Source organism: Pocillopora verrucosa, chromosome 4 (assembly GCF_036669915.1).
Source record: "Pocillopora verrucosa isolate sample1 chromosome 4, ASM3666991v2, whole genome shotgun sequence".
In the NCBI taxonomy this organism is placed as follows: Eukaryota; Metazoa; Cnidaria; class Anthozoa; order Scleractinia; family Pocilloporidae; genus Pocillopora; species Pocillopora verrucosa.
This window is the reverse complement of record NC_089315.1, coordinates 2,609,671-2,633,929: the sequence shown is the minus strand read 5'-3', so window position 1 is coordinate 2,633,929 and position 24,259 is coordinate 2,609,671. Positions and strand designations below refer to the sequence as shown.

Below are 24,259 nucleotides of genomic sequence, written 5' to 3'. Positions count from 1 at the left end.
ACTGAAAAAAAGTTTAGAGTTGAATAAACTGTGACAGTGTTTGTGGTTAAAAATAGCGAGGAGTGGCAGCTCAAAAACCTTTGGATCTTTCCGAAACAAACTGGACCTCAACCTATTGATCTCCTCGTGTTTCTCCTCGCTTGTTTCATTCCTAAAGAGAAGCAGCTCGGTAAAAAAAACTTCCATTTCCGCTCACAACGACCTCTCTCCTTTGAGAGAATCTAAAAACAAATACGACACAAGCTACACACACATAAATACAACTAATAAGGTTTTACTGAGGTATTTCTTAGAGATTTAAAGTTAGGGCCTGTTTACGTGGATGTGGGGGATCCCGGTAGGTGAGGTAACCCGCCTGGCCGAGGTCGATAAAAAGCCCGCGTTTACATACAATCTTACAACCCCTAGATGTTGGAGTGAAGTTTCTCGAGGTTGTTATTGCATTTGTAATTAAGGAGTTTAACGGCGACGTGTGGTGAAACGTTGTCGAAAAACGTCAGTATTTTCTCGTCCTTTAAGATTTTCGCCATTAGCTCGATGCGTTAACCGTTTCTGACGGTACAATGTCTTCACTTTGGCATAATAAGTCAATGTAGTGTTAAGTTCAAAGTGAAAACGTGATTAAATCGCTGTCGAGGTTTCATTGCTAAGAGGACGTAAAAAATAGTGTTTTAACATTTTAGCTCTGCGTGGGACGGCAAGGAAATGTAAAATGTTTTAACACACCCGTGTTTCTACGGTGGCTCATAGAGGACAAGCCCTCTCGTCCACTGAAACAACGTGCCTGACAGCGGATCACGTGCGACTTAACAATTGTCCCATTTCTCGCGAGATAATTTCCATTTATCGCGCCGTATTTTGATTTTATCGCTCGATATAAAAATGAAAAAAAGATTATATATATATGTGTGTGTGTGTGCGTGTGTGTTAGTGTGTTTGTGGCATTTCCTCTGTGGTCCACCGTTTGTTTCGCTATTGTTTGGCTCATTTAATTTTTTTGTCACATGAACGCGATCTAGGTTGGGCGGGTTTCCTCACCTTGAGACTTTTACATTGCAAATTGTCACCCCGGATGACAGCTTTACCCTAACTAGCAAACCTAGCAACCCGCCTGGGCGAGTCACCCCATCTATCATGTAAACGTGATATAGATAAAATAAGAGATTATAGGTAATGTACATGTAAACAGGCCATTAATTTTGTGATATTCGAGACCATTGCGCGATGTCAATTTCAAAATAAACCCTATGCAAGATGAAGGATTATCAGTATATTTTATTAGATGTTTCACGGTTAATCACACAATGCGTATGCTTCCCTTTCATCAACATTATAGCAATCTATTTGTGATAATCTCATCAAATCGTGTATTATTACGTCGAAACAAGGTTACGCTAACAAAAGGATCCAATTACTAGCAACTCGTTCATTGCTAAGAGATACGGAAAATGTCAAACATTCCAAGCGTTTCTAGAATTTATCGATTTACGTCAACGATGGAAAAGAAGAGCAGGGAAACTGCACAGGCATCCCACGGAAAAATTGATCAACACAAGGAAGTATAAACTCAGTTGTTTATTATCTCTTTAGAAATGTTGAATGCAAAGCGTTGATACCGAGGAGGCTTAAACAAGCCGATAGATACTTCCGATTTTTGTTCCAGAGTTTTGCAGCTTTCCGAACTGCCTAGATGCAGGGAGGGGCTGCAGACTGCGCGACATATACTGCTTAGAACTTCAAGAGGCTCGCAATGAGGTTAACCGATAGCCGTAAAAAGGCCAAAAAAATCAGCCAGCCATTAAGCAAAAGTACTCACAAATTTCAACCGTTACCTTTAAAAAAAGAAAACCGTAAAAAAAAATTCTGGTGACTGCTATGGAGGGATATTAACTGTTAGCCGTACATTGACCAAAATTTTGACTGTTAGCCGTAAAAGCCATCACCCCATTGGGACCCTCCATCGAGTGGCCTCCTTGCGAGAACACAAGTGTTTTCTTTTTAAACCTAGCTCAGTAATTACGAAGGCTAACCAATTGGCAGTTCGGTGTATGTAATGAAGCTTCAACATTCACCAAGGGCAAACCCCAGTCATTTGAACTTTTAATGACTGATTTGTTCAAATTCCCGTATGCCGGGTCAGGCTAAATTGTGTTCAAATGCCCTAACCAAGTGCCGGATTTAATGATCAATTTTTTTTTTTGGTAAAAGGCAAGATCGGCGACTGTGACTATCTGCACATTGACTGAGCTTTAATACCTTAAGATCGCACACCTTTTCTTCTCACCCAGTTTCACTCGCGAAAGTTAATTCTCAAGATTTAAGCACCTCGATATTTAAAGAAATACACGCTTGTATTTCGATGGAAATACTAAACACTTCCGTTTCAAATTCCCACCCAGCCAGGCAAGGTTCAAACTCCACACCCCTAGGGCACGGACGACAGTCAAAAGCCGTTGAGTTGCCGAGGGGAGGGGAGGTGTTAAGGCTTGATCATGAGAGCTAACATGAACGAAGTAATCAAGCCGTCTAAGGTAAACCCCCTCAAGTATGTTTCTGTTGTTGGCGTTGTTCTTGTTGTTGTTTTTTTTTCCAGATTTGTTATAACGGTATAGATAGAATATATCGGCGAGGCTCTTGGGTGCCATCCTAGATCAAGAATGATTCTTCAGGTGTTGTGGTGACCGCCTTATTCTTAAGAGGCGCCAGTCCTTGGCGAAGGAAATTGAAACATCTCATCGGGCAGAAGGAAAAATACTTGCGAAATAACTTCACATGTGATATTCCCTTTCCTGACGCAGTAAAAGATAAGAACAGAATAGCATAATTATCAATTATTCAATAACATTTGTATTTTTGTATAAAGTGTTAACGAGAAACCTCAAAGGGTTAGGGTTAACCAAAATCTCCCAATAACTCGCACTCTGACTTTTTTAAATAACAATTCTTCTTGACTTGTCTAAGGCTACGGGAGGGAGTGCATTCTCATCATTTTTTCTTAATGACCGACCCATTTCAAAGAAGGGAAGTGAACGATTGTGAAAATACATCTTTCGTCCAATCAGAGACACGAACAAAAGTACTTCACAGTGTTAGTCTCAGTATGTATAAAATAGAAGCTTATTATATTCACTGAGGCCTTTTCTTGGTATTTGATAAGGCATGACTCTCAAGCAAGATATATATGGACAATTTTCGTGCTGGCTGCTTGAGTAACTGAGGACAACTTAGTGATCTGAGCAACTAATATTATTCACTAATCCAATTAGGTTGTATGACGAACGATAACTGCAAAGCTTTCTACCGAAGAGTGCCAGCTATATTGCATTAATTGCTTTTATACAATAACATGCAAGATTTTCTCCGAAGTAATTGCTCTAAGAATACAAAAACACTTAGTTTTCGGTGATAACATAACTAAGAACGGAATGACAAAATATGACGCAATATGAAAAAGCAAAGTGGAAATGCCTAAATATACACAATATATGATACTCAATTGCACAGACGCGACATTTAGACATCCCACTTCCACAGGACGAAATTGCAAGAATCCGTAAACGGAAACGTAGCAGAAACATGTTAAACCGTTCCGGAAACACGACGGATAACCTGTGCTTCCGTTACCGGTTTCGTGACGTTTTCTCGCGTTTCCGTTGCTGCGTATACAACGGAACCGGACCACTTTTACGTAAACATAACGGAAACATGGAGTTGCATGTTTCCGCCACGTTTCAGAAATACGGAAACATGTGATTTCGTCCTGTGTTCCTTAAAACTTCCCGGTAATTGCTATTTGCACTTTTAATATATGTGAATGTAAAGTTAAATTGATCGATAAAACGTAAAGAGCAGCACTATGACTTACCAATGGCAAATAACAATACAGAGGCGTTAAGGACCACGAACAGGGCATTTACAAAGATGGAGTCGTTCTTGTCCTCTCCTTGACTCTCATCCCAGTTTGTGTAAACTGCACCAAGACAAACGTCAAAGAAAATTATCCAAAGAACAAATGTTTGTAAGCGGTCTTCAAACTTGTCCTTTATTGGTCGGAATAGGGTGTAGAGCACTCCAAAGACGCTGACTGTCAGAACTGTGAGACCGATTTGAGGAAAGCTTTTAGATCCAAATAGGAAAATCAATGAGATCAATATCAGTTTGCGGTACATCTCTATGATCTCCCAAAACCAAAATTTCTTCTTGTAGTTTTCAAAGAACACTCTGAGCCCAAAAGAAACTGTTTCGTTTTCATGGGACTCCCGATATTTGTAAGTGAGAAACAAAACCAAAAGTGGAAATCCTACGGGATATAATGCCAGAATAGAGGCCATGAGCCAATACAAGCTGTGGCGAGGAGTGAAACACTGGATAGAGTAGTCAGCTCTCAGAAGGAAGATACAGTCGAGCTTTTCTTTTGAGAAACACGTTTCTACACACGCACCAGGAAGAGGTAGAATTTGAATAATCGACTTGCTCGTCGTGGGGTAGGTCGTTAACAACAATAGGAAAATGTTCCGATAGCAAGATTTCTTCAAACTCTTAATTTCCCTCATTTTTTGGCTTTCGGTACTGTCAGTTTTATTTATAATGTAGCGTCTTTTAACGAAAAGATAAAGGAAAATCAAGCCGACAAGTAGGACATTTAAAGCAACGATCACTGTGAACTTTCCGAGCTCATCGAGACGCAGGGAAGAATGAATGCAGCTTAGTGGCGCAAACTGCAAGATGTTCCCTTCAAACACTTTTAGAACCTTCTCCGTTGAGATCAAAATGACTGGCCACTGGACTTTCGCTAATGCCGAGAAAATTCCAGCAATGACTTGGTAAAAACCAATCACAATCTTAAAGCACGACATGACGACATCTGCAACCGTCCGGTTATTCTCTGCACGTTTGGAGTCACCCCAAAGAACCATTAGAAACACAGCAACAAAAAGAGCAATTACCAAGATGGACGAAGTAACTGTTATAGTTAACCGAGGACATTTCAAGCAAGCGTGAAATCGGAAATAAAAGCCGTTAGAGCAGGTTGCACACAGAACTCCTTTATATCCATGATGGCATTTGGAGTCGATTCCACCCTCGCAAGACCTGGCATAAGGACATTTGAGTGGGTTTGGAAGTAAAGTATTAAACGTAGAATATAACTTGTCGTAGTCTTGTTTAGAAGAGTGGATGTTATTAACAAAACCTTTAAAGAATTCTTTTTCAGACTGATTTGACCATTTCCAGAAGAAGTTAGGAGCAAGTATTGCTGTATCATTCTCACAAACAAAACCGTGTGGTGGACATGCTGAGCACGGACCAAAACGATCCAACCGATAAAAGTTTTGAAGGCATCTGCATGCTCGATATTCCGCAGTCTCGTTGGAGAGAGTACCTGCAATTTAGATAAACAGTTTATTCACATTATTTGGTACAAAGGCGCAAAACCAACCTTAAAAATAAATTCAACCCATCAAACCGCCTACAGTTAGTTAGGAATTAGCTCCAAGGATAGGTTCTACTTCTGGATGCAAAATGGCGTCCAGCGGTACTCAAACTGGCGAGAAATTAATTTGCCAGCCGTTTCCGTTTTAGATTGAGAAGAAAAGTTTTTCTCTTCTCTGCAATGCTATGAACCACACATGGAATGTCATGCAAGGAGAAGTTTTCATGGTGAAAAATTTTAAGAGTGTCTCAGAGACAAAACATCAGTTACCGTATGGACATGCCACACAGTCCGCAGGACTTGTCCCAGGATGTCGCGTTTCAGACACAAATGTACCAATGCTGCATCTTTTGCAATCAACTTGTCCCATTTCATCCTGATAAAAACCACCTGTGAAGATATGTAGCTTTCGCCTTTACAAGATAACGTACAAGAAAAAGGGAAATCGCAATAACGCAATCACGATCACAATCACAATCACGTTAAAGAACTGTTCTGCGAACCAAAACAGGTACACGAAGGTAAACTCTCTCCAAAATGCCAAAGCACGTGCAAATTGTCACGTGACACGCAACGTAGCGTAAAAACGGAAATGAAACGGTAGCCACCAGATATTATGTAAGAAGGATGCAACGACATAAAACTGATTATGAGTGAAAACTGGCCCTATTGGCGGTGGCCCTACAGGCATCAGCTCACTTTATACGCTGAACCAACTAATGAAAATAAGAAGGCAGGGATGAAAACTTTAAAAACGAGAGCAAAGGAAACGATAATGGGATAGAGGGAAAATTTAAGTTAGGATACTAGCACTCGGAGTGACCGAGCTTGAGACTTCTTCTATTAAAAGAACGTAACTAACAACGGCTCGAATTTTCTCTAGTAATGTTGTTGTTGTTCCAAAATTAAATAACTATGACATGAAGCATTTTAAATGTCTTTTGTCACCTGCAGGACACTTGACACACATCTGTTTGGCGTGCATGAAATAACCAACTTGACAAAGAGAGCAGTTACGACATCGGGAGCCACTGGGATGAGGCCCACAGGAATGGCACTCAAAGCCTGAACTTTCTAGGCCATCACTGTAGCTAGATTGTTCTCCGGTCAAAAGTATATTGAATGTAGTGGAGGGGGCACAGTCACTTAAGTTTAAGAAAATAGCAAAATATTGAAAGCAATTGAAATTTTAATTATAACAAATACTCAATTCAGTATACTTTAGCAGGAGCCATTATGGGCTCCTGACTCAAGCGCGTATCGTCTGGAAACAATGAATCTAATAGTACAGATGCCAAGATATGATATATGAAATAAGTCATCTTAAAACGTCAACATTAGGTTTACTCACATTACTGACTGATACTGTCCTTTCGGAAGCTGAAGAAGGTTTTTACATGTCAATGATCTGTAGATTATTTTGATGATAATTTTAATTGCAGGAGCGATACTCTTAAGATCTGTGGTCCCCACCAACGGCGGTCGTTTATCGCGGTTTTTGTACTGTAAAGGGACGAGCATTCCATCTGCCGATGGGCCAACGCTCTCAACGTAAGCTTGCCGTAGTAATTTCAGATTATCTTATAAGACCCCTTTCCCCCCCCTTCTCCCCCCTTCTCCCCCCTTCTCCCCCCTGCAGCACCATAGTTTCTCCAGGACCTTAACCCCATTTGCCCAATTTTCGCGTGCAAATTTATTCTTATAGGTGTAAGGAGACTTATGGAGTAGAATCTCCCGCTCGAGAACATCATATAATGAACTCGCTTAGCTTGTTTGGAACCCAGTCTATTCAATTTGAGTCCGGTGCGTTAACCAATACGCAATCGCATATCCTTACGAGAAAATCAACAGATGAAAAAACAACATTGAGGTCAGCTTAGATTTAAAAGCTTATTAATCTCTCCTACAACCTTGACGATCTTCCTTAAATCAAGATGTGGCCTTTCGAAAGGCGATAGTCATCTTTAAAATATTCAAACGGGTGCTTTGGATTCACTTACACTTTGGTTTCGGTGTCCATTTTGTCGAACATTCCATCTGGTAACGAGTGTAGAGGATTATCAAAGATAGTACTGAAAAAAATGTCAATAATAAGGTTAATGATTAACTCAAGCCTACACATAATTATAGAGACATGGCGTTTTTTTTTTCTTACCATATGGTTGATGTGGCTACCGTTTTTTGTGCAAAATTTACCCTTTGACCCCTTAGAGTGACTGGCATCCAATTTCTCCTAACAATATCATCCCTGAATTAAACACTTAGGTCGGGAGAAGAATGGAGGTGATCGCCAACTGCAAAAGCTCTTAATTGTTAAACAGATTCTCCTTACCAGCACCTTACAAAACGTGTGGAAAATAGTTTGGAGAATATTCACTCTAAGGGTGTAAAGGATTAATAAAGTCTCACAAGGCAACAATTCCGTAAAAACAGATCAATGATCCTCTTGAAGCCAAAGTGGCAAGCTTGATTAATACATTTCACTGTAGCGTTTAAAACTTCACTTTATTTTTCAATTTACTCACAGTTGTTTCAGTTTAAGTCTGCTGAAGGATTCACTTCCAATCGTTTTGATGGCATTACTGTGAAGAAAACTATATAAAGGAAGAAATGATAACAAAAAACTAAACAAAACAAAACAAATTCAAACAAGTCAAATTTGTCATATTGTTAACACAAACAGGAGTCAGCGCTCGCAATCTATGTTACGCATTGAAACATTCATGTTTATAGGATGGTTGAATTTTTCTCAGTTCCTACTAATTCAACCCAGTGATTACGTGGTTCAAACCATGTTGATATATAGACGTTGTCATCCATATATCATGCCCCGCGTGTTTTACAATGAAGCCTCTATTTTCTTTTAACTGGTTTCCTTGAATATTTAGGCTTATTATATATATTCCAGGATATACGTTAACTTTCTGAAACGTATATGTACTTACACTGATTGCAAAGCAGTTTCATCAAAAACATCGTTGGAAATAAAAGTCAGTTTGTTCTTTATCAGCATCCTGAAAATTGAATAAGAGTATTAAACACAAAAGCTATTTAAGAAAGGATTGTAGACATAATATGATTGAATAAAGAAATAAATACATAAACAAAAACCAAGAGGCGATTTATTGATTAACGAGTGAGTTAATTAGGGAGGGAGGGATTACAGACATGAAAAACCAAAAAACGAGCTTACAGCGTCTCCAAGCTTGAAAGTCCTTCAAAAGTGTGATTGTTTATGTTGGAGATGTTGTTGAAGCTAATCATCCTTGATTTATAAAAAAGAGCATTGTGAACAATTGTACCATTTGAATAACAATAATAATGGTTATGAGGATAATAGTAATAATATCAATATCACTTTTTGATAAGTCGCAATTTAGCTTGCGGCATCAGATCGAAGTTTTTTATTAAACAACCTCCCAGAAAGCAGTCAGCGTTAATTTTAAAAGACTTGAAGCGTTTTTCTGTGGCTGGTTTTAAGGGAGGAGGGCAAATAGCAATGTTCCTTCTCCAACAGGATATTGCTGGTAACAACATAATTCAATTCATCATAAATTTGGGAAAAGTGCGCTGAATATTTACTCACAGAATTTGTAATTTTCCAAGCTTATTGAATAAGCCATCTGGTATGGACCGCAATTTGTTGAATGACAAGTCACTATAAGGAAGATAACATGAATAAGATTAGGGATAAGAAACAGACGCACCTACAGTGTTTACTTCTATAGCTGTTGGTACCTTACTATTAAAAATACAACGAACCAGAATAAAAGAAATCAGTTGTATATTCGACAGTATTGCAGCCGCCCTTTCCGATCTTATTCTGCCGAAATTCAGCGAACGGTGGCGGCGTTTCCAGTTTATTTTAGGTGTTGTTTGAGCCGTGTCAGAGCCAATATTCCCAGGACGTTAATTCATGAGGTCGAAAACTCAGTAAAAATAAATATTTAACCAAAAAGATATAGTTGACTGATCAAGAAGTTGATATTTTCGTTGAAAGGCGAAGAAACTTAAGAGCAGTGAAGAAAACGAGTTCGGATGGAAGTAAGTTTGTCGACTTAAATCAACAACTAACTCGTTTTTAAAGGAAAGAGGTCTGACGGAAATTCCCCCAGCCTAATTGGATGACCACTATGCCATTATCACTTTATTTTCGAGAGATTCGAAAGGTCGACGGAGATCAGAGGGGTATGCATATACCGAGAAAATACAAAAACTCGTGGGATATTCTATGGTATACCACTCAAAAGCGTTACATGACCAGTATAAAAATCCATGAACAGGTGAACCTTTTGGAAGTGAAGAAAAACCCAGGAAAGTCTATCATACCTGGTTAAACATCATTCAGAAGGTACACCACGACAAAAAAAAAAGAAAAAAACTATAGGAGCTTCATGGATTTATTCGTGGTAAAGATGTCTCGATTTCACTTTCCTTGCCTGCTATTATATTAAATCTTACTTACATGGATCCCACTATGGAAATGTTTTGAAATATGTTTGGTGGAAGACAATCGATTTCATTGTTAGACAACAACCTACAAGATAAAAGTGTTATTTGTCTTTAAACTTAAAAGTTTATTCGATAGGCATAACATCGAGGGACGTTAAGCTTTACGCAATAAGAATAAGAAAAAAATACCTCCAACTGATTGACTTGCGAAATGCATTTTTTCATAAAACAATGCATAGAAAAGAAATATAGAGTAGAAAATTGGTAATTCGAAAAGAGGCAACATAATTTTTATCCGGGCTTTTGATATCAAAATTAATGACCATAAAGAAACATAATAGAATATCGCTGTTTTTTTTAATGAACATTGCTCTTTTGTCTAAAACACAAGAGCATTTGCAAATTATGAGTGAATCAGTTTTGCACGTGATAAGCTGTTTGCTTTCGCATAATTATTATGTTATAGGTAATAAAGAATCATTCACGTGCAATTCGTAGAGATAATCACATGATTTCCAGTGCAATTTGGAATAAATAAGCACTTGTAAATTTTTTCAAAGACTAACAAAATTGCACTAGCCCGTAGGGCGAATGCAATTTGTGGTCTTTGAAAAATTAACAAGTGCTTATATATTCAACATTGCACGAGAAAAATCATTTGATTACGTATTAATAATTTACATGAAAAAATACGAGATAGCTTATCATAATCATGCAGAAGCAAAGCGCACACTTCAAGTGCAAATATAATTTTACTCAAACCCTGCAAGTGACTTTGTGCGTTCGGTCATAACAACCGCGTACAATAAAAACAATTATACACCATGATGTTTTCACATCTTTAAGGTGCAAAAAAGTCCAATGTCCGGCTAAACAGTTCAAGGAATCGTTCAGTCTATGTCCGAATCACTTTCGATGAAATGGAATCGTCGTTTGCGAGGTTTAACCATGTTTGTGACTAGTTTCGGCGTAGAATCGCTCGAGTTAAGTGTTAAGCTGGGTCGGCTAGTGATTTTCGATTTCCTTGTAATTCCCTTCTCCGAACACCAAAGAGCAGTACTTTTACAGTGTTTTCGTTGTTAGAGCTGTTTCTCAGCTACTGTATTGTTGTTGCGGTGGCGAAAGAAAACCGACCATTGTTTTGCTCGCAAATTTTCAGCGTATCCAAAAGTTGCGAAATCTAAGGCTCGCACTTGATTGGCTGTCTATGAGTTTCTTTGTTTACTGACCAATCAGAATGTCTGGTTTGTTATACTTCTCTGCACTGAATTAACCCTCTTCTGCACTGAAATACCTGAAAACTGCATTTATCTTAACCAATCAGAACTGAGTAATTTCTTCATGTATATTATTAGGAATAAAAAGGCACTCTTAATTTTTTCCAAAGCCTGAAAACTGCCCACTCATCTACTTCAAATTGCGCTCTTGATCTTTTGAAAACCTGAATTTTGCATCTTTTACTTTTTATTAACGTAATTGCTTTCGAAGAATCATCGCTAACTTTATCTCCGAAAACTACTCAATGTCAAAAGTCCAAAATGATGTTCTAAAACGTAAGAAAGAATATGATTATGGCACCTAAATTTGAGGAAAGGTAAACCTTATTACTATAGAGAAAATTAAGTCGCTTTCTTAAATATTTTACCATTGTTTATTGTACCAGCGTGCATTCATAATGATATGAAGCATGCATGAAATATTAAATGCACGGAAAAAGCTCGGTGTCAACTGTAGGTTCTTGGTTGCTGACCGATCTTTGTGCGTGCTTTATGTCGTTGCTGACGTTTGAACCAATTTGTTTTGTAAGATATTCATGGCGCTCGTTTGAATTTTCTGTAAGGGGAAATTCGATCTACTACGCTGCAATGCAAACAGGCATGGCATTGGCACGGACTGGGAATATGGATCACGCTCGCACCAATGAATCTGATCACAAGAATTTACTGCATGAAACAAAATGGAAACGTCTACTCACAGAAAGTCACTTGTATACTTACAGCTCAAAGAGGTGTTTAATTCCAGATGTTTCAATTCTTGATATATCTTTGATCCGATTCTTATTTAATTCTCTGCAAAAAGCACAACAACAACTTTAAAAAAATTGTGAAAACTTATTGGAATTTTCTTCCTTGTGCTACCTTTGATACTTGAGCGAAGTCTTTGAATTAGAATCATTTGAACACGTTATAGTTGTGTACTGTTGAAGATCTTCTGAATCGACGCTCACCTTGAACTGAACCTAGTCTCAATTTGTGGCACCCTGTGGTAAGCTTTTGAGAAGACTTACTGTCTCCAAATAAATGGAATTTGATCATGCAAGGATAATTTAAGTCACGAAAATATACAAACCAAAAACACGGAGTAGTTTTTTGTTTGCAATAGAAGGAAATGTTACAATAACCATCTTTACCAGTTGTCGATAAAGGGTGTTCAGAGATTATAAACCAGTTTGTAATCTCTGGAGGCTGTGTAATCATTTGTTATCTTATTAAACCATAACAGTTATTGCAATTTAAGAAGAGTACGTATTACAAGGTTATGCATCAATCAATCGAAGCTTTAACATCCTCCCCAGGCATCCCCGGGTTTTGAACTTTTGAAGATTGGTTCGTTCAAATTCCCGCTCCCGGAGCAAAAGTTATGTTCAAATGCCCCACTTATTTTTTTTTTTTTTCTTTTCTTCTAAGCAATTCCTCGCAAAAGTAAACTATTTGCCCAAGACGTGCACCTCCATATTTTAAAGATTGAACACTTGTCTTCCACATGAAAGACTCAACACTTCCGGTTCAAATTGCCCACCCCAGCAAGGCAAGGTTTCCCAACCCCATTGGGCACTGGCAACGGTCAAATGACCGTGGATTGCCAAGAGGGAAGGAAGGGGGGCAATTTTGAAGCTAAGAATTGATCGGCGCACCATACTTACAGATGTCCAATAACCTTAGGACCTTTCAAATCTGGTACAGATTTTAGCTTGTTCTCTCGAAGAATGCTGTAGAAATTGTACAAACAACAACAGAAAAAAAAGCAAATGAACAGTACGCTATCGTGTTTCTCTTAGCAATAAGCAATGTCCTTCGCAGGGCCTCGATCATATATGGTCAGCAAACAAGGAGCTACAGGATATAGTATATAAAACATGGCAAAACGTTTTCAGTGCAAACTCAAAGATAACTTTTAAATTGCAGAATTCCGGATGTTTTTAATTCATGACATCTTTACCGCAATACGTTGAAACTTAACCCACTTCAAGCTGTCATGTCGAATCAGAAAAATGTTTCATTTCTTCAGTATCTTATTTTCCTTCCTCTTTTTCCTATCATACATTATTTAATCTTCTACGTTTGATTGGGAATTTACGACTTTTTAGCGCTACTCCCGATCAAGCGTCGAACAAAGCAATATATGTCATGTTGATGTTTTTATTAATAATTATTAATTATTAATTAATAATTATTCTTAATAACACCCCAGAAGGAAAAGAATCAGAACCGACCAAAACAGATCCAAAACAACCGAAAGAGCGCACAACCCTGCTCATAGGCGATTCGATGATCTCAAGAATACCTGGAAGAGACCTGGGAAAAGCAGTGGGCCATAGGGTTATAGTCAAGCCTTTCTCGGGTGCTACGACAAAAGCCATGAATCACTATCTCAAGCCAAGTCTGGAATTTTCGCCCAACGAAGTGATTTTACACATTGGGACTAATGATCTTAAAACCAGGGAACCAAAGGCTGTTGCCGAATCGATAGTCGACCTCGCGAGACAGATCGAGAGCACCTGCGATACTACAGTCACGCTGTCGGAGCTTGTATGCAGAAAAGATAAGCTTGACCAGGCCTTAAAAACAGCCAACAAGCATCTAGAGAAGTTCTGCCATCAAAACGGATGGAAATTAATTCATCATGAGAACATATCTTATAATGGACTCAACAAAGGTGGACTGCACTTAAACTCTAAAGGTAATGTGCAGTTTTATAATAATTTTAAATCGCACCTAGAATGAGATAATTTGCTGTCCGTCAATGCCGTGCTAAATCGATCAAGCAGCCAAAGGGGCGTAAAATCTGCCTCAATATTGCCACCTTTGCGTGGCTTTAGAATGGCCTCACTCAATATAAATCAATTAACTACACATATAGACGAACTAAGAATCCTATTAGCAAACAACGATATCGATATTATTTCTATAAACGAAACAAAACTGAACGAGAGCATTCAAGATCACGAAGTTCATATTCCGGGATACGAAATAATTTGCCGCGATAGACTTACGAAAGGCGGCGGGGGGTATGCTTCTACGTTAAAAATTCAATCAACTTTACAGTACGATCTGATCTACATATGAATGCATTAGAGAATCTTTGCTTGGAAATCCATAAGCCAAAAACAAGACCTTTTGTGATTTTTACGTGGTATAGACCACCTGACTCTCCTATTGGCATTTTTTCACCTTTTGAATCCCTAATTGGGAAATTGGATAGTGAAAATGTAGAATTTTTTGTACTGGGAGACATGAACTGTGACATGGTCACCGCACGATATGACAATGATACATCCAAATTAAAGAATATTGCTGATGTCTACGGACTCGAGCAACTCATCCCTGAACCGACGAGGATAACACCCACCTCGTCAACTTTAATTGATTTAATCTACACCAATTGCTCGGATAAGATCGCCTGTTCGGGAGTTTGTCATGTTGGGATAAGTGATCATAGCATGGTTTATGTTTATAGAAAACTTGCTCTGAATGGGATGTCGAATGGACATAATTCAATAACATACAGAAATTTCCGAAAATTCGATTGCCAAAATTTTCGAGATGATATTCAGTCTCAATGTTGGAATAACGTATATGAGTCTTCCGACCCAAACGCGATGTGGCAGCAATGGAAATGTACATTTCTAGCTATCGCTGACAAACATGCCCACTGAAAACGATGCGCGTTCGTTCACGAAGTTCTCCGTGGATTACCGCTGAGTTGAAAGACTTGATGCATAATAGAGATATATTAAAAATCAAAGTAATCAAAACAAATGATCCCAACAATTGGGCAGTGTTTAAGAAACAAAGAAATTTAGTCAATAAGCAAGTACGCTTAGCAAAGCAAGTTTATTACCAAAATATTTTTAACAAGCACACTAGCGACTCCCGAAAGACCTGGCAGACTATAAACGAGCTAACTTCACGTAAATCTGGGAAAATGTCAGTGACATCACTAAAAGTGAATGGATTAACGATAACTAATCCACTGGAGCTATCAAACGAATTCAACAACCATTTTGCTAATATTGGTCCAAAACTTGCCAGTGAGATATATTGTGATAGTAGTAGCTATCAACGATATCTTGCCGGTACAGATAAACGGTTTGAGCTCCAACCTACTAATCCAAATAAAGTATTTTCACTTTTAAATAAACTAGACAAGTCAAAAGCAACGGGCCTTGACACAATATCTGCTAGGTTTGTCAGGGAATGCGCTGACCTTATTTGTGTGCCGATATGTGATATTTTCAATCAATCTATTAGCCAAGGGAAGTTCCCAGATGATTGGAAATATGCAAGGGTTACACCTCTCTTTAAACAGGGTAACCGCGATGATGTCAACAATTACCGCCCAATATCGGTGATTCCAATAGTGGCGAAAGTGTTTGAAAGGATAGTTTACGATCAATTGTATGCCTATCTGGAAGAACATGATATTCTATATCAAAATCAATCAGGGTTTCGTGCTACTCATTCAACTGTAACAGCATTGTTGGAAGCGACAGATTCTTGGGCATATAATATTGACAACGGGAAAATCAATGGTGTCATTTTTCTAGATTTGAAAAAAGCTTTTGACACTGTTGATCATCAGATCCTCCTATCGAAATTAAACTATTATGGTATACATGGCAAATCTTTCAAATGGTTTCAGTCATACTTGGAAAACCGCACACAGAAATGTTCTGTGAACGGGTCGCTGTCCAGCAGCTGCTCATTAACTTGCGGCGTCCCCCAGGGGACCATCCTCGGTCCACTATTGTTTTTATTATATATCAACGATCTTCCAAATTGTTTATCAAATTGTGAGCCGAGGATTTATGCTGACGACACACACCTTACATATGCGGGCGGTGATCTTGAGAGTAGACAGCTTTGTCTGAATGAGGACTTAACAAACGTTTTCAACTGGCTACAAGCGAATAAACTCACACTGAATATGACAAAAACCGAATTCATGCTAATAGGGTCAAGGCAGAGACTGGGTACTCTCACAGCTTCACCAACAATTAGAATGAACAGCACTCAGGTGAGCCAGGTTACTTCTACAAAATCGCTTGGTGTGATTATAGACGATAGGCTCGATTGGCATAGTCACATCGAAAAATTAACAAAAAAGATTGCCTCTGGTATCGGGTGCCTAAAGCGAGTCAGGCATCAGATCCCAGCATCGACCTTACATCTGCTTTACCAAGCTTTAGTAAAACATCACTTTGATTACTGTGACATTGTCTGGGGTAGCTGTGGGATAACGCTACGAGATAAGCTGCAGAAATTACAGATTAGAGCAGCCCGTGTTTTGACATTTTCTAGCTATGATGCCGATGCAACTAAGCTACTTGAATTTTTAAGTTGGAAAAATCTGACAAGCCAGCAGGAAATTCATAGAGTTACCATGGTTTTCAAATGTCTGCACGGGCTAGCTCCTGAATATCTTAATTCTAAGTTTAGATGGCGTAACTCTGCTTATGACCTCAGGGACTCTGAAAATAAACTCAATGTTCCTCTACCTCGCACTAACTATTATCGAAAAAGCTTTAGCTATAGTGGAGCCACATCATGGAATAGTCTTCCATGTGATATAAGGAACACAGAGTCTCTGGGGTTATTTAAACGCAAGATCAATGCCACTCTATAACGCAATGCATTCACGGAAAACAGCTTTAGTTATTAGTTAGTGTTTTAATTTTTAAATAGTTTTAGTTAATGTAATTGCTGATGAATTGTTTCGTGCTTAAATAAAGAATTATACTATACTATACTACTATACTTTACTTGTGATTGAAAAAAAACTGGGCGACATGACTCAGGATTTAGGGCAACATGACTTCGGGCGAGATGCCTTTAGCGCCACATGGCCGTAAAAAAAAATTTTTCATATCCTCTTGGTATAGATATAAGTATTTCAGGTTTACAGTATCTGTTTATCTTGCACTTGGTGTATCACTTACCAGCTATCGAGAACTTTAAACTGTTTAAACGTTCCATCACCTATGGTCTCTAATTCGTTTCCGTGAAGGAACCTATCAGTTGTTAGAAGAGTCAAAATCATTCTTTTTTTCCTCTTTTTTTTTTTTTCTGTGGAGGCGAGGGGGTAGGGGGGAAGAAGGGTCGTATTGCTTCTGCTTTGCATAGATGCATATGAAAGTTAATCAGCCTATCTATTCAAATGTGAAATAAATGAGGCGGGTACCAGAAGTGCTATCCGTGGTTTAGACCACTGTCCATAGAAACGATCGAGGTCTCTTGAAAAGTTCTTTTTAGTAAGTTGTTATTATTATGCAAAGAACGGTGTTCCTTAGCGACGATTTACTTACAGATTTGTGAGCTGATCCGTAAGTCCTTCCACTGTACCCTTGTGTATATGAGTCAGCTTATTGAAGGACAGATCACTAAAAACGGACAAATGTATAATGACTTGTGGATGGTCGGGATTAGAAAAGTTTCGGCAAAATAAACCTGCTAAGACTGCCTAAGTCAAACGTCAAGAAAAGTGTTTGCATAACAGAACATAACACACAACTTCTTGATCTAGTTAATTGTGTACATATAACTTTAAGACCGCTTTTCTCACGATGCATATCGCGCAGAGACGATCCCTTGGACATCTGAAAAATCAATAATAATATCTAAGAAAAATTTACTCACAGTTCTGTAAGATTTTGCATGGCTTTAAATGTTCCATTTTCAATATCTTCAAGGTGGCACCCACGCATGGAACTGTGAAAAAAAGTCGAGAAATAGTTTGAAGTGAAGGAAAGAGTAGGGGAAACTGCCAAACAATGTAAGTGTGGAAAGTTCTGACAGCGGATTCATGAGACAAGTCTATCACTAATGAATTCTCTGCCACTTCCAATGCTTTTTTGTTTTTCTGTTTTGTTTTTTCAGCCAAAGTACAAATAACATTCCTAAGTCATATCTCAATAGTCAAGAGTTTTATTGAAAGAGCTGGATCGCGAGGGGGAACTTCGAGTTTTTAGAATTTATTGAACTGGTAGTTTAAAACAACTTTGTGTACAGGATGGCAGCCAACCTCTAAAGAGGTGAAAAACATATATTTCATCTAAAGTTTGTTGTTGTCACTCTTTGTAAAATTGAACCCGCAAGAAAATAACGTAACTTTCTATGTTGATCCAGCTTTATCAAATTGATTGTAACTCGCACGGAACATGTCTGGTGATAGCAGACACTTTAAAACGAATAATCATTGAATTTCAGGCGTAGTTATTGGTATGGCCACTTTTTCGAAAAAGAAAAAGCCGAATCGACCCAAAGGAGCACAAATCAGTTGGCTAAATAAAAAACATCCGGGAGCTAAAAGCTGGGCAAAAACGTTTAAACCATGTAAAACAAGGGACGTTATCTAAAAGGAATAGTCAGAGAGAAGTCAAGCATGCACGTGACTGATCACGTTCGCACACGGCGTTTTTGTTACAAGTTTCGAAATCATTGGAGAATTTTCTAGAGCTACTAACTTACAGAAGATCCATCTTATTAAAGCCAGAGAAGAAGTCGGATGGCAAATTAGGTCCAAGTGGATTTGAATCAATATTTCTGTAAAAGTGCACAATGAGCAGGATATCCTTGTTAGATAACGTTTGACCGTTTGGTGTATAGACAGGAACTAAGTATTCAAGATGAGTAACTGTGATAGATATATATATAATAAAAAAAGATATTGATAGTTAAGAAATTGCGATGGTTATGGAAGAAACATGGTAAGTTTTGAGCTTGAACTTAGAAACAGAGAAAGCAGTTATTATTTTCATCACGAGCGTGTAACTATAGGGAAAAAATGAATTTTTCATTAAGTATTTAAACCAATACTTTCGGATCCCCGCTCCGATTCGCTGGCAATGAGTTAACGAGAACTGGATCGTGGACTAGGCTTATAGGTCCATACTTCCATAACTTCCTTATTTCTTTCATATTTGTCTTTTTTTTTTTCCTTTTACTTGTATGACATATACTATTGATTCTCTAAGCATGTGGAACAGGATAAAAGGTCATACTTACAGTTTTCGAAGCCGTTTTAATCCTTTGAGAATGACTTTTGCGTCATTACTTGATAGAAAGTTGTGTTTGATAACGCTATGCAAGTAAATTTTTAACATTGACTTTTAATGAATTTACTAAGTTTTAAAACATTTTGAAAAACGTCCATTAGGTAAGAGACATAAGCCAGCAAACACCGTAAATTTTCTCTCCATATACTTTTATTGTGATTGCTTCACATTAACTAACAGCTTAACTTGCAGACCTGACGATCTTTTTTTGTAGAGAAAAAGAGGAAATTCATATTTGCTTGCATTACATTTATCGAAGGTCTTCTGTGTTTGCTTGCGATATAAAGAAAAAAGGGCGATCTGACGAAAAAGCTACAATTTAATATAAGGATAAAAATCAGTGGCGAATTTTAATATGTTTATTCTATCTTTTCAAAAATACATCATTAGCAAAACTCACAGCTGAGATACACTTTCCGGAAGGAAGAAACTCCCTGAAATTAGGTTGTCGGCAAGATTTCTAGGGAAACAATTGTAAGTTCCAAAAATATGAAGCTCAGAAATTGCATATCACATCGTTAATCTAAAATTTATATATTTAGTTACTTTAAGCTTAAGATTTTGAAGCAGTAAATAGATTCACAATTATAAATTAGAGGGATTGGGATTAGTGAAAACACAGGAGCTGAAAAATTTGTGGACAGAAAATGCTTTTAACCGGACAAACATATCAACCTACTCATTCATTATAAGAAAACGCATTCTTACACTATTTCCAGCTTATCCATATTCCTGAAAGTGTTGTGGGGAATGCGTCTTAATAAGTTATTCGACAAGTCACTAGAATGAAAAAAATTATTACAATTATTAATCAAAGCTTGCCGAATTAAAATACATGCAAAATTTGCTTGGATTCACTGCACTCCATTTGAACATTTGTACATGAAAGTAAATGATAAAAAATTCTTCATTCAGATAGGTTAATATAGCTTTGTTTTGTTTTGTTTTGTTTTTTTTCAAGAAGCTTACAGATAATCAGTAAAATCTCATAGTGCTAAAACTCTGATAGTCTCTCCATAAAAAAAATCCCTATTTTCTTTTTTTTTTTTTTGTGGTAGGTATCGGAATGCTAATGTCTGGTCATCTTCTAAACTCTGCTTTTAGAATTCTCATCTCTGACTTCAGACTAAGTGAGAAATTTTCATTGTTTTTGAAATTCCAAGCAGCGCCCCAGTAATCAAATGACTGTTTGTTTCCGCTAGAAGATTTATTCGGGTTTTAAGAACAAGTCTCTGTAAGAATCAAACATCTTGGGAAATAAAAATTTTCAACTCCCCTTCAAATTTTGCATGCAGTTAGGCACTCAGGGGGATGCACAAAAATGCTCTTTTTAAAGGGCGCAGCACTCTTGTTGCCATGGTAATAACGGCTGCTTGTTCGAAGCTTGGGGCCTCATTTTCATACAAAAACGTCGCAAAAAGAGAGTGAAATGTTTATTTCTCTATCTCAAGCTAAATACAACATTACAAATTGGCACTTCTACCATACATAGTAACATCATTCATCTTCACATTGATACAGTCAATTCTCCCTGGGAGGGAAGTTGAACACACTAACAGATTATTCATTTCGGTACAGTTCCGGTCATCTTTGTTGTCGGGCAAAACAGGGAAAACGTTTTATCTCCTCGTATCGTGACAACGTACATGTTTATGAGAAATGACCAGTGTGAGGATAGTTTCATGTAGATCAGCCGACTTCAACATGTTTCAAATGACATACAAGTAAAACAGTGTATCTTCAGAGGACTTCAGATCGCTCAAATTCCCATGAAAGAAGGTGCAGCACTCGGAATCGGGATGATATGCACACGATTTGAGGTATATGTTTGTAGTTACGTCGAGTAGTCCTCCATGAAGGTTGATCAATTTTATTTTAAAAGATGACAAGCAGAGGCGAGATTTCTCTTCGGGATATTTTTCATAAGATGACATCCTTTCAAAGCTTTAGATGTTTCATTTTTCTAAAACATTTGTTGTCGAGAACATTCGATGTAAACATCGCCAAATTATGCAATATCTGATTTTTGAGCTTCGTTCGCGAATTGCTCCTATGGAAAGTAAAGGCAGGCCCGCAAAGATTTAACATTTTTAAAAACTAGAATATTATAATCAGCTATGTGGCTAGTTTCAGTTCCAGAATCGGTGTACTTTTGGAGAAATTCAGATAAACGTTTTCCCTGTTTTGCCCGACGACAAAGATGACCGGAACTGGTTAGAAATGAATAATCTGTTAGTGTGTTCAACTTCCCTCCCAGGGAGAATTGACTGTATCAATGTGAAGATGAATGATGTTACTATGTATGGTAGAAGTGCCAATTTGTAATGTTGTATTTAGCTTGAGATAGAGAAATAAACATTTCACTCTCTTTTTGCGACGTTTTTGTATGAAAATGAGGCCCCAGGCTTCGAACAAGCAGCCGTTGTTACCATGGCTACAAGAGTGCTGCGCCCTTTAAAAAGAGCATTTTTGTGCATCCCCCTGAGCGCCTAACTGCATGCAAAATTTGAAGGGGGGTTGAAAATTTTCACTTCCCAAGATGTTTGATTCTTACAGAGACTTGTTCTTAAGTTCTTTTAAGGCAACGTTGTCGTCAAATTTCTATTACAGGTAGGCATACATATTGTAAACGTTATTGCAAATATATCACCGCGCAAGGATCTGTAATACTAACAGCGAAGCTTACACTATTTGGTTAATCCCTTTAATACATGTCTAATGGTTATTAAATTTCACAAAAGCTTAAAATAATAATAGCAACGATGATAGTGATAATTATGATAACAATAACAATAAATATACTAGCCTATTAATTTTAAACTGAATCTATCCCATACTTTAAAATTATTTACTTACAGTACTTTTAAAACAGTTAGGTTCCTGAAGGAGTCTTCTGAAATCGACTTCAAAGAACAACTCGAAAGTTTCCTAATGAAGAAATTGACAATAAAATTAGTTGCAACACTTTTATTATTTTAAAAGCACGAAGCTACGCTAAAAAGTTAAGAAAAACATATTTTAGAAAACTAAACAAAGGTTTCAGATGGGTGTTATTGTCTGGTAAATTTTTAAATGTGCTTTTTTTTTTTTTTTAATTCAGCAGATAAACCAAACATTGCTTTCAAATAGCAAGCCTAGCTCAAACCATGACTCAGTTCCTTTTTTAAAGAAAGGTTTAGTTTTTTTAATCACTTACAGTTCAATTGTATTGCTTGGGATTCCAGTCGGAATGTATCCATGAACTTGGCATTTAACTACCATGCGGGTCCTACCGAAATTGGTACATTGACAGATTTTTTGGCTGCAAACATCACTCTCGCAAGGTGTTACAATCCACAAGACCAATATAACTTGTATCAGGCCAATAAACATCACTACTGAGTCCATAGTAATCTGCTGGGATAAAAAAAAAACTTGATTTTTAAATAACTACACTAATGATTCAAACACCGTCGCGGATTTAAAGAAAGTAACAAAGCTTACTAGAAAGATCACAAAGAGTGTTTGCCGGTCAGTATGTTTTCAATTTTGATGATCTTCAATGCTTCTAGAAAGAAACCTGTGCTTTTCGATACAGCTTTCTGTAATGATCTATTTTGAAATTTGGGTCACTGTAGAAAGAGTTGTCTTGAACAGATCGCTCTGCCAATTCATAACGATGCTTCTCCATCCGCGTAAGAAAAAGAGCCTCTCTACTTATTTAAAAATCCATTGAACCAGCCTCAAGTTGAGATGTATGCACATAACGAACCGACGCCATTTATTCTATTCCTTGCAATGTCTGTGACAACGAATACATCGGACAGACCAAACGTCATTGTGGAACACGGTTAAAAGAGCACCAAAAAGCGGTTTTTCATTGCAAAAAGGAAAATTCAGCTTTATCAGAGCCTACATGCCTAACCAACCATACAATTGGGTGGAATAATTCTAAAATTATCACCACTAATCGGCGTTACCACCAGCGCCTTTGTTTGGAGGCTTGGCATATTAACTCCGCCCAAGCTCCTTTAAATCATGATGATGGCGGTTTGCTTCCTGACGCCTATTTACACCTCGTCAGAAAAAGGCCGCTAATTAGTGATCATATAAAAGGACCTCTTGTTGCAGCATTTAGATCACCCCTGATGAAGGCACTAGACAGGAGTGTCGAAACGTTTGGTCTATGAATTGTAACTTTTTCAGTTACATTCATTAAATCTGCAAACCAGAGTAGCATCAAACTATGTCTGATAGATAAACATGTTATGCATCAAGAGACTCACCTGAATGTTCTTCACGGGTAAGTGAGTCAACAACGGACTTCTTTGAATAGCGAAAAGATGTTATCAACTCGATGTCTAACGCTGAATTGAATGAAATCGGCTGAGTTTATTGAGCTTCATCAAGTTAATGGGAAGTTTTAAATTTAGAACCGCCCTGCATTTCAAAATTGTGACGTATTTTACTTTAGAGAAAGGATCGAAAGTAAAGATTTACATACTTTTTTCGCACTAATGCACCATAAAGATATTGAATATTGAAGGAGGGTCTAATGAATTTGTGACTTACCTGCGAGGGAGTATTTCTAACTGATATAAAATAGGACATGAACAAAACATAGCTATGTGAAGACGATACATTTATATCAGATACATTCATATTTGATTAAACACCATCGACAGTTCAAGTATCGTCCCGAAGTGTCGACGTCAGTGTTTTTCATTTTCATAAATTAAAGAAACCGAAATGCCTAAGAACTACGCTTTGTCATGTTCCGTGAAGCAATGACAAATGTCGACATAGACGCACGCAGAGCGGAACAGAAAGGTTGTTTCGACACTTGGGATTGTTCATGTTAATATATTGCACGCGATCTTCTATTTCGAGAGCAAAACCAAGTTTGAAACGTCCAAATAAACTCAAGTTGTCAAGCAAGAATGAATAAATAGGTGACAATAAACGTGTCGTGTCCGACCTCATTCTCATTTGCATGTAATTGGTTTACAAAGCGGAAAATTGCATCAAGTGCATCTTTTGCATCTTTTAACGCCCAATTAGCA

The 24,259-nt window shown here is 37.7% G+C and overlaps 1 protein-coding gene and 1 pseudogene across 3 annotated transcripts; one reads left to right on the top strand and one right to left on the bottom strand.

The window, feature by feature from the left end:
* Window positions 1-1,614: 1,614 nt before the first annotated feature.
* Window positions 1,615-23,829, bottom strand: LOC131794454 (uncharacterized). Of its 3 annotated transcripts, none has more exons than XM_066164856.1 (23): window positions 23,769-23,829; window positions 22,414-22,610; window positions 22,074-22,145; window positions 19,926-19,997; window positions 19,618-19,677; window positions 19,168-19,242; window positions 18,631-18,705; window positions 17,800-17,871; window positions 17,469-17,543; window positions 17,103-17,174; window positions 12,807-12,872; window positions 11,881-11,952; window positions 9,897-9,968; window positions 9,018-9,089; window positions 8,625-8,696; window positions 8,377-8,445; window positions 7,957-8,025; window positions 7,432-7,503; window positions 6,783-6,839; window positions 6,380-6,576; window positions 5,702-5,821; window positions 3,866-5,380; window positions 1,615-2,789 (listed from the first exon to the last, which is right to left on the bottom strand). In XM_066164856.1, exons 1-23 carry the CDS (start codon window positions 23,805-23,807, stop codon window positions 2,647-2,649), a joined length of 3,405 nt encoding a protein of 1,134 aa, XP_066020953.1. In that variant the 5' UTR covers window positions 23,808-23,829; the 3' UTR covers window positions 1,615-2,646. The 3 variants fall into 3 exon arrangements, with proteins under 3 accessions (XP_066020953.1, XP_066020954.1, XP_066020955.1); XM_066164857.1 differs by lacking the exon at window positions 23,769-23,829 and adding an exon at window positions 23,483-23,607 and having other exon boundaries at window positions 22,414-22,613; XM_066164858.1 differs by lacking the exon at window positions 23,769-23,829 and adding an exon at window positions 23,483-23,597.
* LOC131794438 (uncharacterized) lies at window positions 13,432-14,819 on the top strand (annotated as a pseudogene).
* Window positions 23,830-24,259: the final 430 nt, after the last annotated feature.

Bases quoted from the DNA above. Each gene is read 5' to 3' on its own strand.
- LOC131794454 (XM_066164856.1), bottom strand. From the start codon at position 23,807: ATGTCCTATTTTATATCAGTTAGAAATACTCCCTCGCAG. The intron at 18,706-19,167 runs GTAAGTATGACC...GCACTTTTACAG, and splicing joins TTAAAACGGCTTCGAAAACT to AAATATTGATTCAAATCCAC. The intron at 8,446-8,624 runs GTAAGCTCGTTT...TTCAATTTTCAG, and splicing joins CTTTCAAGCTTGGAGACGCT to GATGCTGATAAAGAACAAAC.